The sequence below is a fragment of the Pinus tabuliformis genome, chromosome 8 (assembly GCF_031772625.1).
Source record: "Pinus tabuliformis cultivar Carrire ecotype Pingquan chromosome 8, CPIR1, whole genome shotgun sequence".
Taxonomy (NCBI): Eukaryota; Viridiplantae; Streptophyta; class Pinopsida; order Pinales; family Pinaceae; genus Pinus; species Pinus tabuliformis.
Window position 1 is genome coordinate 30,129,478 of NC_142294.1, and position 14,684 is coordinate 30,144,161.

Sequence of the window (14,684 nt, forward strand, 5' to 3'; positions counted from 1 at the left end):
CCTACTGCTCTGGGTAAAAAAAAACATTAAATACTCTGAATACTTCTGTCATCCACTTTTGAATGCTGTCGCTAGTGGAACACAGACTCGTGAATACTCTTATCAGCCAGTTTTGAATACTGTCACTAGTGTAACACGACTTTCTGGATGACTCGTGATTTTTGCAGCGAAATTTTTCATATAGCCTTTTCTTAACTTTCTGGATGACTCGTGATTTTTGCAGCGAAATTTTTCAAAGAGTTTTTTTTTTTTTTTTTCTTTTTTCTTTCTAGAAATTTGATAAAATTAGATAAAAAATATTTGAAAATTTAGAAAATTTTAGTTTTTTTTTTTAATCTAGAATAATCGGTAAGTGGTGAGAGTTACCCTTAACAGATCGGGGATTAAATTTAACTGGCAGTCACTATAAACCTAGGCTACCTGTAACACCCTGCAAGCCGTACAATAGTAGAAAACTTATGCCTCAACAAGAGCGGAGACGTCGGCTATGGGGTCGCCATGGGTAGTCTAGATTTGAACCCTCATCTCGTGGGTTGCATCCAGCGAAACTTACCGTTAAACCCCATATCACTGAAATTTTGAAAATCTTAATTACAACGGTGAAGTTTTAAGATTTTAGGTGTCTCTCTTAGTTTTAATGAGACTAAATCTATTAAAAATACTATTCAAATACTTTACAAATGTTTTGCAAAACACAAAAATAAAAAATATTTTATAAATCTATTCCCCTATAAAAAAAAACACAATTCAAACATTCCCACAATTAAATTTAAAAAAAAAACAAAAATAAAAAACCACTAAATTCCAACTGAAAATGTTCCCAATTGTGACATGGATAAACAAGGCCATTTTTTCATACTATACTCTAACACGGTATCCCATTTATTTGTGAACCCTCGTCATCCAGTTTTGAATAAATATTGTCATCTTTGAATACATTTTTATCCAATGTGATTTTTGAATGCTCTGTGATCTAGTTTTAAATGGAGTTGTCTATAATGCGATTTTTTGGAGATTCGGGTGACGGAATCCGGTAGAAGAAATTGAGATTAAATCTTGATCTGTTGCAATTAAAATGGTTTAATTGCATATTTGGATTCAGCACCCTGAAAAACCCCTAAGATGCTTTGATTGTGCAGAAACTAGCTATCAAACTGATTTTTTAAAACAGTGATCCGTTTAAATACACCTTATTATCTATTATCTATTGTAATACCGTATTATCTATCTGAATTTTTAATACTGCGATCTGTTTTAAATACCCTATTCTCCATCGTAATATTGTTTGTGTGATTTATGAATACTCTGTGACCTAGTTTTCAGCTTTTGAATTTTCTGCCCTCCATTTTTGAATTGCAACAAATCTGATGAAAATTATGTAACGAGTAGCGTGAATGGTAATAGATACGTTTTTGCTTTTTTGAATTGCAACAATTCTGGTGAAAATTATGTAGCTTGTGAGTAGCGTGAATTGCAATAGATACTTTCTTGCAAAACGCAGAGGAAAATCCTCAGACAGAAACACAAAATACAGAGGTAAACCTCTCATAGGGTTTCCAAATCTCTCATAGATGGAGTGTTAGGAATTCTGTTTTTTCTTCACCAAATTTTAAAGGCCGGCTTAACTACATACACAATCTCAAACAAACAGTCCTTTGCACACATTACTCTCCAACTCATATAAGGGAATCTAACACTGTGACTGATTCTCTGTCGAAATAGAGTCTTTCTGTGGCAGCCAGCTTAATGCACTTCCATTTCCTGCACTTCTAATTCCTTGTTGACAACACTCTTGCAGAAGATGGCTCTATTCTGCTTCCATAGTATTTACTATGGTCTATGTATGTTCAATTTGCAGAATATTTTGAATATACTTGATTCCATACTGAGATATATACGCATTATGACAGTGGGTCTATGATTTTGGTACTCTTGAACTTTCATGCTTAGATGTTTTTGTGCTTGGTAGCTTTTGGACATGGAGATTTCCTATCACAGATCTAATCAATTAGATGTGAATTTTCACTTCAGTGTTAATGGTAAACTATGCCAACATCATAAAATATTTCTATTAAACCAGAATTTTGTTACTTTAGAATTTGAATTTGATTTGATGATAGTGACAAAGGACTGACATTAGTTGAATATCATGACATGGATTATTCAGAAGTCCAACCAGGGCCCCATTCATTACTTTTTGTCTAACATTCAGATTGCTTTTCAATTCATAAAATCCGATATATAGTAGTTGCATGATGCACCTGCCTGCGTCATAGACTTGAGAAGCGCACCTAATCAATCTCAGGGACAAACTTTATAGAAAAAGAACTTCATTGTAGCTTGAGTTCACATAAAGAAAACTCACTGAAATGATTTGATACACAACAACCCAGTTTCGGGATGTATGAACTTGGTGAAAACACCTCCAAAAAAAGCAATGTGTAGCTTGACTTGACATTAGAAAAATATTTGACAGAGACCTCCAACTCAATGAAGTTGTACAACATATATTCATTGTACTACATAGATTGTACTACATATATATAGCCAGTATTAGTTTATCATAATAATTTTCTCATGGGTTGAAATTACTACATAGATTGTACTACATATATATAACCAGTATTAGTATATCATAATAACTTTCTCATGGGTTGAACTTGTGAGCAATGGGGGTTGAAGATTCCTCTCCCATCCAATCAATTACAAGTACTCCTCACCCTCCTACTAGTACTGCATCTCTATTACAAAATACAAGTACTCCTCACCCTCCTACTAGTACTGCATCTCTATTACAAAATACAGGTAGCAGCAGAAGGTGGATACTGCATCTCTATTACAAAATACAGATAGCGGCACAAATGAATGACTGGGACAACCCTTTGTTCCAATGTGGTGGTCTATTAGTTGAAACGCAGCAAATGACCCACCCAGATCAAACATGAGGAGAATTGGGTCCCGGACGGGACCCTGTGTGTTTTACTTGTATTCCAGTCCTGTCGGTAGATATGGAGTTCATAGCTCTGGACCGATGCTTACCCTAATACCCAAAAGGCCCTCCCAGGATAATGCTATCGATATTTGTAAAGAGAGACGTGCTGGGAGTGGGTCCACCTGCTAGGTTGGCAGGCATTGCTTCAATGGCAAATTCTGATGTTGATGATTATAGTCACTATCAAAGCAATCATCAATGAAAGACCAGAAGAAATTGTGAGTGGCCGGCAGGCTGCTGAATCCATGGAGGACGCCGAAGTCCCTTGCGTTGCACTGGTCTGAAACAGGGGATTTGTATTATTGTCATTGCTACTAGTGCCACTTATTGGGCTATCAGCTACCGCAGGTGTATTAGATTTTCTCTCAGTGCTGCTTTCACACAAAAAAAATCACACAATCACCATCAGTCATTGTCCAACAAAAAAAAAAACAAACAGGATTTAAAGAGAAGCAACGAATGAAATATTACCTGGCCATTGCGAGGGTAGGGCAGAAGGTAATGGTGTAGTCAGCACCTGTACAAGTGAAGGTGCTAGTGGTATCATCATAGGCGTAGCTGTAGGCTCGAGGGCATTGTGTCTTGAAGAGCTGAGAGTAAGCACTTGGCTTGCAGGTATTGGGATTCCCATATGCCCCACTGCAGCAATATGCAGGATCTCCAAAGGCAGCACAGGCGCTCTTGCAGGCCATAACGTCAGTACCTCCAACACCATCATCGACCTGAAGCACCTTAGGGCAGCTGAGATTGATATCCGTGATGCAACCTGTTGAGGTGCAAGCACCAGTGCCCCCTTGAGCTGTGACCAGCAGAGGAAGATTGTAGCCATCAACAAGGCTCACGTCATAGAAATCCTGGGCTTGGCCTTGCCCAATTGAGAACTCTGCAAGGGAAGCGGGAGGTATCGCCCCTGCACCATTGCATTCAAGGGAACCGCCACAGTCAGCAGTGGTGCAGTTGCCCTTACCAGTAGAATCAAAGGTGCAACCGGTGCGTCCCCAGAGACGCCCGGCCCAACCTGCAGGTATGCCAACGGTTTGTGTCTGGCCTGGAAGAAGCTGGAAACCGGTGGTAGACAGGGGAGTTTTGCCTGGATTAGAGAGAAACCCAGGCCACACGTTGTATTTGCAATTGTTTGCAATAATGAAAGATGTTGCCCAAGCTCCTGCAATAAAACCCAAAACATCAAGATATCAAGATTCTTCCATCAACAAACCCAAAGCATCAAGAGATCAAGATTCTTCCATCAACAAACCCAAAGCATCAAGATATCAAGATTCCATCATAACATCAGAAGCTTCTAGGTCACTTCAAGAAAACTAAAATCCACAAATAAGAAATGGTCCAGAACTTACTGTTTAAGAATGCTAACAACAGCAGGAGGAAAAACTTGTGAATAGCCATGAATACACACCTACACAGGCTACACTCCCCTTGATCACAGCTCTTCAAAAGTTGAATGATATTTTCCCCCGAACAGGGTGGGTGTGTGTATTTAATACAATGTGATAAAGAAGGTACAAACTTTGTCAGAATGGAAATACAAAAGTATCACTGAAAGCTCAATTGGTGTCTATCTGTCAATTACTACAGCAAAAACGCACATGAAAGCCTGGGACAAAGAGGTCAAGAAAGAAAGCATATGAAAGCGTCAAAAGAAAAACAAGCATGTCAGAGATTTACAGGTGTGCACAGAGGGATTCAATGGTCCAGTTTCTGCTTGGCACACTATTTTCAGTGGGTGAGAGAACCTAATCTCATCGTGTTCTTATAAGGAAAAACATGGGCTCCAGCTGGTCCCTCTTAGTGGCATCCTCCAAAATAGACGCAACGATGAGGGTCCCCCTCTAACAGAATATTATATATTTAAGTAGTTAATTAATTAATTTTAATGGAGTGACTGAGGATATTCTCGTGTCAGAGGCATATCGGTAAAATGAAAATTAACAAATTATTATTTCATATAGTATTGTTTATTTGTTTAATTAATGAAAAGAAAATTTGTGTAAATTTTTAAGCAAAAGTTAAATTTGCCCCTAATATTAATGTGCATTAAGACTAATATGGTTTTTAATTGAAGATTTTAAACATATTTATATGCTTTAAAAGGCGTGAGAAAACAAATTTGACTATAAGTTGGATAATAAGTGCTTTCTTTTTAACTTTTTAGTATGTATTTTAGATGGCATACTTTACATAGGTTTAAGGAGATATAGTTTTTATTTTTTATTTTTTTGGAGTAGACTAATGTCCAGTTTCACTATAAAATTATAAAGTTTAATTATTATTACCATTATGTGCATGTGTTTTAGTTAAATTTGCTAGATATATAATAATTTAACCAAAATTTAGTGGGTTCGTTGTAATTACAAGTTTATGAACTCTGTGCAATTTAATAATATATTTTAAATAACAATAAAAAAAATTGGGATCCAACAAAAAATCATGGAGTTGTTTTTAGTGGTGGGACTTTTTGGTTTTTGCCGTGCCAGAATCAGTGGAAAATTTTAAAGTGAAATCTTGGATTTCTGTTATTTAAACTGGTTTTTCACTGTATATATAGATTCAGCACCTTGAAAAACCCCCTCACGGCACTTCGATTGTGTAAGATTACGGATCAAACTTGTGATTTCAATAAATTTGTGCCAAATTTTAGAAAAACAACCCACAGAAAATTTTCAAAAAAATCTCACAAAAACAACTTAAAAATTATTTAACCATACCTTAAAAACAACACCACCACCAAATTTGTTATCAATTTCATTAATTTACTTTGTTGAATCTTTTATTACCCTCCTCCTCGGCTACCTCAAACATTAAACCACGTCTCTTACTGGACCGTTTCAAGTGCCGAAAGAACGTAACAAAATTGAAAACAGAAGCAAAGCTCCACCTGAAATGTCGCAAGAAAACATGGAATGAGGAGGCAACCTCGTGCTGAAAGCAAGCCAAAAGGCGGGTCAAGCATTGATACCTTTGGAAAAACCAGAGCGCATGCAATTTACTGTACTCTGGCGGGCTATTCTACGCTACCAAGCCTAGGAATTAAAAATTCGACGTGCAAAGACCAAAAGGTCAAGGGTTCGAAACCGGCGGGGAAATTGGAGTCCTGTGCAAAAGGAATAACCGAGTGGACACATCATCTATTATACCTTCTTAAAGCGTGCACAGTGCGCATCATGATGATAGTCCAGGGTACACACGACCTCGTTACCAGAAGATTCCCTCCAAATTTACTGTCACGGCCATCGTTTCATGCGCGGCATGTGACTGCATCATCATTAATGCAGCACAACTGACAGTTTCTCAGTACCATTACACAGTTTACAATACTGTTGATATTTTAATATATATTCCTGTCTTGGAATGTGCATTGCTTATTTCAATCACATTGGCGGACCCATAAACTCTAACTACCTACCCACTATACCTTCTTAACACTAACCCATCGTATTGCCGTAAGCCTAGACCCAATGCTATTTTGCTTTGAAAACCATGAAACTTTTTTAACATTTTGATAAAATCTGATTGGCTTTGATAAAATCTGATTGGCTTTTCTTTTTGGGTAAATTTAGGTTAGGGCGGTTAAATTTCAAGATTTTGAATGCCCAATAAGTTTTTTATGGTACTGAATTCATTTTCACCATCAAAAACATAATTCAAACACAAACACTGCTCCTAAAACAAAATGAATTTTTTTGCACTTTTGATCTTGTGGCAATTCCTCCGCGTGGTATCCTTCTTCATCATATTTGAGTCATCCTAGGTTTTAAAGTTTGGGTGAATACACAATTGTCTAAAGTTTATAAATTTAATTTGGGGTTCCAATAAATTGTTGTCAATTTTAAACAAATTTGATGATGAGTTTTGGAATTTTTGTTGGATAAAATATATTTTTTTGGTTAGATCATATTTTTTTTTGTTGTTTAAAATTTGATTTTGAATGCATAAATAGATTCAGCACTTTTAAAAATTTGTGGGGCACCTAAATTTTGCAACATTCACAACTTAAACTTGTGATTTGAACAAAATCAAGTAAGATTTGGGAGGAATGTGATTCTAACCAATCCTATTAAGATTTGGGAGAAATTTAACCACAAAATATCACTCGAAACCTCCAAAACTTATAACAATTAGAATAAGGTGAGAAAATATAATAATTCCCAAAAACCCGTAGTCAAATTTAAGGTAGTCTAATTATTGGAAATTTTTCTTTTACAAATACTTTTATGGATCAATTTTATTGAAAACTAGTGGTCCACATGGGGTAGCTCAAGCGGCAAGGGCCGTGGAAATGAAGTCTTACCAACCGGAGATCTTGGGTTCAAATCTTGGGCTACCCTTCCCCCGTAGAGGGGTACATAATGGACATGTAAATCGAAGAGTCCCACCGCAGCCTACAAAAAAAAAAAAATTATTGAAAACTAGTGGGAATTCTTTAGGAGGGTCAATTTTATGGTATAATCTGTAAAATTTAAGTGCTACATTAATTTATGTATGTTGAATTTATTTATGTATTTAAAAATTCATTTTAAATCTTTTGAAGAATTGAATTTAAATTAGATTATTAAGATTAATAATATAATTTAAAGTTAGTTAAATATTTGATATATGATTAGAGTTTCAAAATTTTATAATGGAATGATGTCTTTTTAGATTATTTCTATTTTAAATTTTTTGAAAAAATATATTGTTAGATCTCAGACTTTTGTAATCTATATGTCTTCCGGATTAATCACATGTTATAAAATGGGTCGATGTTTCGAACCAACTAATGTGGTTCATCCTCACCACAAATGGTGAGAAAAACAGTCTTAACAAAAGTTTAAATAACCATTAAAAACTAGCTATTAGGGGGTCTTAATAAAAGTTTAAATAGCCATTAAAAACTAGCTGTTAGGGGGTTAATACCGGCGAAAACAGGAACCACGGATGCATCTCTGCAGTGTTTCAAAAACGTAAGATCTGATTTTCTCTTTGAAACCTGCAGACCAGTTGGTTCAAAATGACGAACTTTATCAGCCATATCCCTTCAGTGTAGGGTTATAATGTTAGATATCATAATTAAAAATATATTGTTAATTTTTTCATAAAATATGGGAAAATTATTAAATTTGGTTAAATTTTAATTTGTTATATTTTTAATAAAATATTGAAAAAAAATTGTTAATATAATTTTAGGTTATTAATAAATTTATCAAATTTTATTAATGTGATTGGATTTTAAGAATCTTACTTTCTAAGTTTCAAAATAGTTAGATAGCTGAAAAGAGACACCCAAAAAATCAACATAGATACTAAGTTAGTCATAATAGTTGGAAAGCAATATCCCAAAAAAAATCCATGTTAGATATTAAGTGATTTACAATAATTGGAAAGAGACATTACAGGAAAAAAAAAATAGATAAATCTAGACTCAACATGATTTTTTTGTAAGTTTGAAGATTTAGATCCAACTCTCAAGTAAATTTAAGGACTTAGATCTAAATAATTTTGACAATTTAAATATTTTTAAGTTGCAATTTCTTAAACCACAAACTATCTCATAAATCTGGTACATGCTAGAATTATCAATAAATCTCAAATAAATATTAAATAAAATTAGAATTGCACTATAATACAAATAACACAACTTTTATAGATGGTGTCTCACTATATATAATCTTAAAAAATTATCAAATTATTTAATCTTAAATAAAAATAAAATATTCCAATTTAAATCTATTTAAATTAATGAAATAAAAAACATATTTTAATCACATAATTAAAAGAAATTTAAAATTATTGAAATATTTACATGATTATCCTATCCAATTACTAAATTGCAATAAAATCAACTGCATCACAACACAATTTACTAAAAAATACTCAGATATAAATATTTAATTACATAATATAAATTTATATTGTAATATCAAAATTGTTATAAATTTAATTAAAATATATATTAACAAATTAATTTAAACATCACAAATTACAAAAAAATACGAAGATATAAATATTTAATCACATAAATTTATATTGTAATATAAATTTATTATAAATTTAATTAAAATATAAATTAATTGATTAATTTAAAACTATTTTTAAATAAATTTTATAATAATGTACGGCCTGGAGTATGCCGTAAAACTGCTTCTGCTTGGCTAAGAGCTCGTCTTCCTCGGACGTAAGGAAACAGGTTAACGGCCCAAGACCCAGAGGCATCTGGCAGGAGTGAAAGCCTGCTCCCTTACGGACCACCAGCGGGTTATTACAGGTGGCGTGGTTTTCCTTGATAACGGTGATGAGTCAAATCGACATTCGCGGATAGCAGCCAGAGATGGTTGTCCTCACTGTTGGTTTGACACCTGAGTTTGATAGGTTTTGCCACCTTCGAAAGAAAAAAAAAAAAAAAATTATAATAATGTAAAAAAAAACTTACCTTTTTATAAAATATATTAAAAATTAAAAAAAAAAAAATTACACATTAACTAATTATTTTCCTTAAATAAAGATTTAAATATTTATTAAAAACAAAAAACAAAGCATCTCACTTTTTTGAAGACAACATTTGCACACCCCATGTTACCAAAGTACCTTATGTCCCCCAATCTATTAATAATCTTCATAAAATCCAAATTATTAGCACACCCCATGTTCCGCCGTAACATATTGAACCCTATTTATAATGTGGCGGGAGTGTATATGATTTGTCACCCATCTTTCCAAGAGAAGAGTAATCAGTATTCACACTTTTTTTATCGCACAATATTCCCTCCTAAACTTTAGAAAAGAGGGAGAGAGAAAAAATAATAGATATAGTTTTTAAACTATTTTTAAAAGTTAAATTTGATAAATTTTGTGTATGATTAAAGTTTGAACAAAATTCCTTGTTAATTTGGGAAATTAAGGAGAGAGGAAAAATAATATATATATTGTTTTTAAATTATTTTTTTAAAGTTAAATTGGATAAGTTATGATTAAGGTTTGAACCATTTTTATTTATTTTATTTTTTTGCTAATTTGGGAAATAGGGAGAGAAAAAATTAAATAAATATTATTTTTTAAAAAGTTAAATGTGATGAATGGTTAAAGTTTTAAAAAATTTAAATTTTATATAAGTTGAAATTAGTAAGTTTTTAAGTTTATGAGGTTTAAAATAGATGATGATAGGGTGTTTTTTTTAAGGTAATTAATGGTGAAAAGGTCATTGCTTTGAAATATGTGGATTAAAATCTAACTATTCAAAGCGATGTGTGATCCCCAAATGATTTTAATGGCTTAGATGTCGTTGGGTCAAGGCTACTCAAGTCACAGGTTAGGCATGCTAGTCATCTTATGACTCACATTAGCCAATTTTTATGTATGGTTAAAATTATAGTAAGCTTTTATGATGATGATGATGATTAACGTCCATTGAGACCGATCGGACCTTAAGAAATTAAATTAGTTGAGACTTTAAAATATTATTTCTATAATCAAATAGAAGGGATAGGAGCTTTCCTAGATCACTATAGTTAACATGGATGAACAAGTCAAGAAGGTTGGAAGTCTGACACATGTTTTGGAAATGAGAAAAGATCTGAGTGAGGGTCGGGGAATCCACTTTAAAATATAAAAATTAAATTTTTTATTAATTTAACACTTTATTTTTATAAATTTTAATCTAATTTAATTTTTTTTTAAATGATAATATGTTTATGATTTATGAGTTTAGTTTTTGGCTTCTAAAGTTATGAGTTAAGTGTATTTTAGTCATCAAAATTATTGGAAATCATATTTAATTTCAGTGATCTCCTAGCATGGTTGGACCATGCCAACCCTTAACATGGATGGTTTTTTTAAGTGTCTCCTCCTTGGAGCTTTTAACCTTGAATGCCTTACAAAATAAAAACCCTTATATCCAATCACACTCAGAATATTTAACTAAAATCAATTATAAAAAAATATTTATTTAATGAATATTGTTACCCACCATGTTGTGGGTGATATCCCTAAGAGAAATTTTTGCTCCATGATGAGCCTCAGCTAGCAGCCCCTTGATGCCTCCTACTAGCTCGTTGTGCCATTTCTCTGCCATCTCAGCTAGCCATGTGGTCCCTCACCCACCTGTATTGATTGTATGTTTAAAGGTGGGCCTCTCGAATCTAAAGGTATGTCTGGTCATTTGGTAATTGAGTATTGGATTTACTTGTCATGGATACTTCTGGGTATGGATTGATGGGGGGATTTAGCGGAAAGATCGGGCTTAGTTTGTGCTCATGTCCCCTTGATCTCTTTTGGTTGTTACCCTTGGATCTTAGTCCCATGGGATCTCCTTTATTGACCATTTGGTTCTAGGTTGGTACTACGTGGGAAACCTCGACTTTGGGTGTGTGGTCCCGCTCTTTTATCCGCACATATTACTCCCTTTCCACTCACTATACCCCCATTCATCATTTCTCACACTTAGGTCCACATTCCCATTCTGGGTCCACATAGGGCTAACCTCCCTATCCCCTTGCCCCCACCTTGGGTCAGGTTTAGAATGATGCCCCGAAGGTCAAAGAAATTAAAAGAAAAAGTGAAAAGCATAAATGGCTACATTTAATAGGAAATTGTACCACAAAATGCAAAAGATGGCCGGGACAAAAATAATTAGCACATGGGCAAAAACCATTACATGAGCTCTACCCTAATCATTAGACATCACCCTAATTCCATAGGCCCTAGATGAGCCTCCTCTATCATTCAGGAACCCATGATTGTTCCAACCCCTGGAGGGAAATAAACTGCCCTACCTAAAAGGGGGTAATCACTGCTATATCTTACATATCATGCTCTTGTCCTTTGAGCCCTGAGCAATTGATTAAATAAAATTCATAAAAGGCAAAGGTATATGAATAAGGGTGGAAAAACCAAGGCTAGGGCACCTCATGTACCACAATTCTCCCTCCTATACATTGCATACCCAAGTGTGGGCTTCCCCTTATCTAGCTACCCCTATGCTCCACTATGTGGCCTAAGATTGCCCCTCTAACTCCCTATTCCATTCCACTTATTTGCCACTTGCCACTCCCATTAGAGGGATGTACCTTAGATATATTATCCCCTTTAAGGGTTGAAACCACCTAATAAGGTACTTGGTTAACCCCTTTTGGAGCTTAGAGACACTAATACATGCAAAAGCCCGCTGTGGAAGGGCATGCCATTATGAAGTGCCCACATTGTTATCTATGATTTGTAAGTTTTTTACCAGATTATTTTAATGACTAGTTGTACTAGAAGCCTAGGGGACGCATTGGATCTTATGCAGGATTACAGGTGGTTTCCATTTGGGTTTGGTTTCCCTATATGGGATCGTAAACCCCAGAGGTCTACGTTGGCACATGTAGGGTGTGCATAGAGATCCATGGGCCTCCAAAATAGCAGACATCACTCCAGAGATCTTCATGGATACTCCACTTTTTGGATGATGATGATATTCTTGGTACATTATGCCCAGCAGGCCCCCACATGAGCCCTTGATCTGAAAATGTGATCTTAGACTAATATTAAGGTATTACATACTCATGTGCAGGATTTGCCTATATTACTTAGTGCAATGGATCGAAAAGATTGTGAATAATATGGACAACGAAGCAGTTAAAGAAACATAACAGACACACACACATAACACAACAGATAATCAAGGAGTTCACCCAAAACTCCTAGGCTACGTCTCCTGGTCCAGCCTTCAGTGGTGACCTCTATATTATGTCTTCAAGAGCAGATTTTTACAAAAGTGAGCTCAATTTGAGTCTCAACACAACAGATACAAAACAACAGGAGTTTACTTGAATCCCTCAAGTCTCTCTAAGTACATAGAATCTCTCTCTCGCTCTCTATCTCTGTCGTCCCTATGTCCCAACACTACTTGCCTCTATCTCTATCATTCAGTGACTTTTAAGCCAATTGGCACTATCTATTGGTTTCCTCTTCTGGGCTCTGGCTCTCGGCATCTATCAGTTCAAATCCCCTCTAAGTGTTAAACAATCATTGCTAAACAGTTTCAAGGATGGTGGCCACCTGTTTTGCAACTGAAGGGACCATTGGCACCTTTGAAAACCCCAAAATAGTTGTTCTCTATTTACATAAAGAAATACACAAAAACACGGGAAAATCCTCCAAATTATCGTTTATCGGACTTGAAATATTATAAATTCCACCTTATAACTCCATCGAGTCCGCCTTTATATTGCTATCACATGTCCACTGTTGATCTGAGTGATCTTGATCCAATGGTTGGGATTCATTTCAGGCGGCTAAGGCATATGGAGATTACCCGCCCAAAAAGGTGGTTTTCTCAAGCCACGTGTCAGCTAGTGGATGGGATCGGGCGGGGCCCGTCCAATACCACTTACTGCCTAAGGCCCACCTAAAATCCCACTCATTACGAAACTCAAATGAGATAAAACTGCATATATAATCCTTTCAGGCCCTTTTTATCACTCCATTCGCATTTCCTTTGTTTTTCGTTTATTTAACGAAAATGAGAAATACACAAGAAAAACCCTTTTACTGGACTTGAAATATTATTAAATTTCATCCATAATCCCATCGGGTCCGGCTATCGCAAGTCGCATTCGTATCGACCCCGCTCCTTTGTATTGCTCTGATGTGATATTGCGATATCGCAATCGCATATCGCTGAGCCTTCGAGCCACGGTTAAGTCCTTATATATATATATATATATATCTTAGCGATGCGATAGCGCGGTTGAATTTGGATCGTTGATCTACGCGCTTGATCGATAGTCCTCGTTTAATCACGTTGATCGCTATCGCACTTCCCATAAAGCCGCCTCCGATAGACTCTGCCTGATCGCCAATTGTGATATGCCAATCAGATATGGACCGTTGATTAGCCAGATCTGATGGCTCCTGTGCAAAGTTGTTCAAGCCTCCTATAGACTCTGTTTTTGGCCATTTTGCATGTTTTGTCCTTTACGATAGTGCTTTCCGCCAGTTGCTAATGTTTTCCCTTTGCGGTAGTTTTTAAGTATATGAAGACTTAGAGGGTTCTAGGATCCATTTTGGATCACGCCTTCCCACTGAAAAAGCTTTTGGACCACCAAAAGTTGGTTTTTAAGCATCGATCAAGTGAGGATACAACTTCCTCACTTGTCCAATCTCTATCCATTGTGCATTGCTTGGTTTTGAACCTTTGAGTCCAATTCTGAGGTACTCAACATCCCCTTTGCGCGTAGTTCTCACCTTCCTATCCAGAACTGTGTCTTCCTGCAACTCATTGAGATATTTAGGCAACAGATCATCAATAGAAGGCACCTAACTCTGCTCTTTGGGATCATCAATCAATGAAGGTTCATACAGCCTCAAGTTCTCTGCATTAACGACTGAATAGATATGCATATAAGCTGGCAAATCAAGGCGAAAAGCGTTTTCACCAATTTTCTCAAGTATCTTGAAAGACCCATACCTTATTGGCTTCAGCTTCTTACCTTCACCTTTCATTCTGTCTTTGTTGATGTACAGCCAGACTTGATCACCAACTTGGAAGCTATGCTCAATTCGATGCTTGTCATGCCTTGCCTTGTACTTGGCCTGGCTTCTTTCCAGTTGTTCCTGTAATGCCTGGTGAATTTCTTAGATCTGTTTAATGAACTTGGTTGCTTTGTCCACATCATTGTGTCCATCAACTGCTATGCCTTTACTAAAGACAAAATTCAAG

The 14,684-nt window shown here is 35.4% G+C and overlaps 1 protein-coding gene across 1 annotated transcript; it reads right to left on the reverse strand.

Moving 5' to 3' along the window:
• Positions 1 to 2,424: 2,424 nt before the first annotated feature.
• Positions 2,425 to 4,738, reverse strand: LOC149233985 (pathogenesis-related thaumatin-like protein 3.5). Its single transcript, XM_089371699.1, has 3 exons — positions 4,348 to 4,738; positions 3,464 to 4,157; positions 2,425 to 3,363 (listed from the first exon to the last, which is right to left on the reverse strand). The coding sequence occupies exons 1-3, from the start codon at positions 4,394 to 4,396 to the stop codon at positions 3,138 to 3,140; spliced, it is 969 nt and encodes a 322-aa protein (XP_089227825.1). The 5' UTR covers positions 4,397 to 4,738; the 3' UTR covers positions 2,425 to 3,137.
• Between the last annotated feature and the right edge of the window lie 9,946 nt (positions 4,739 to 14,684).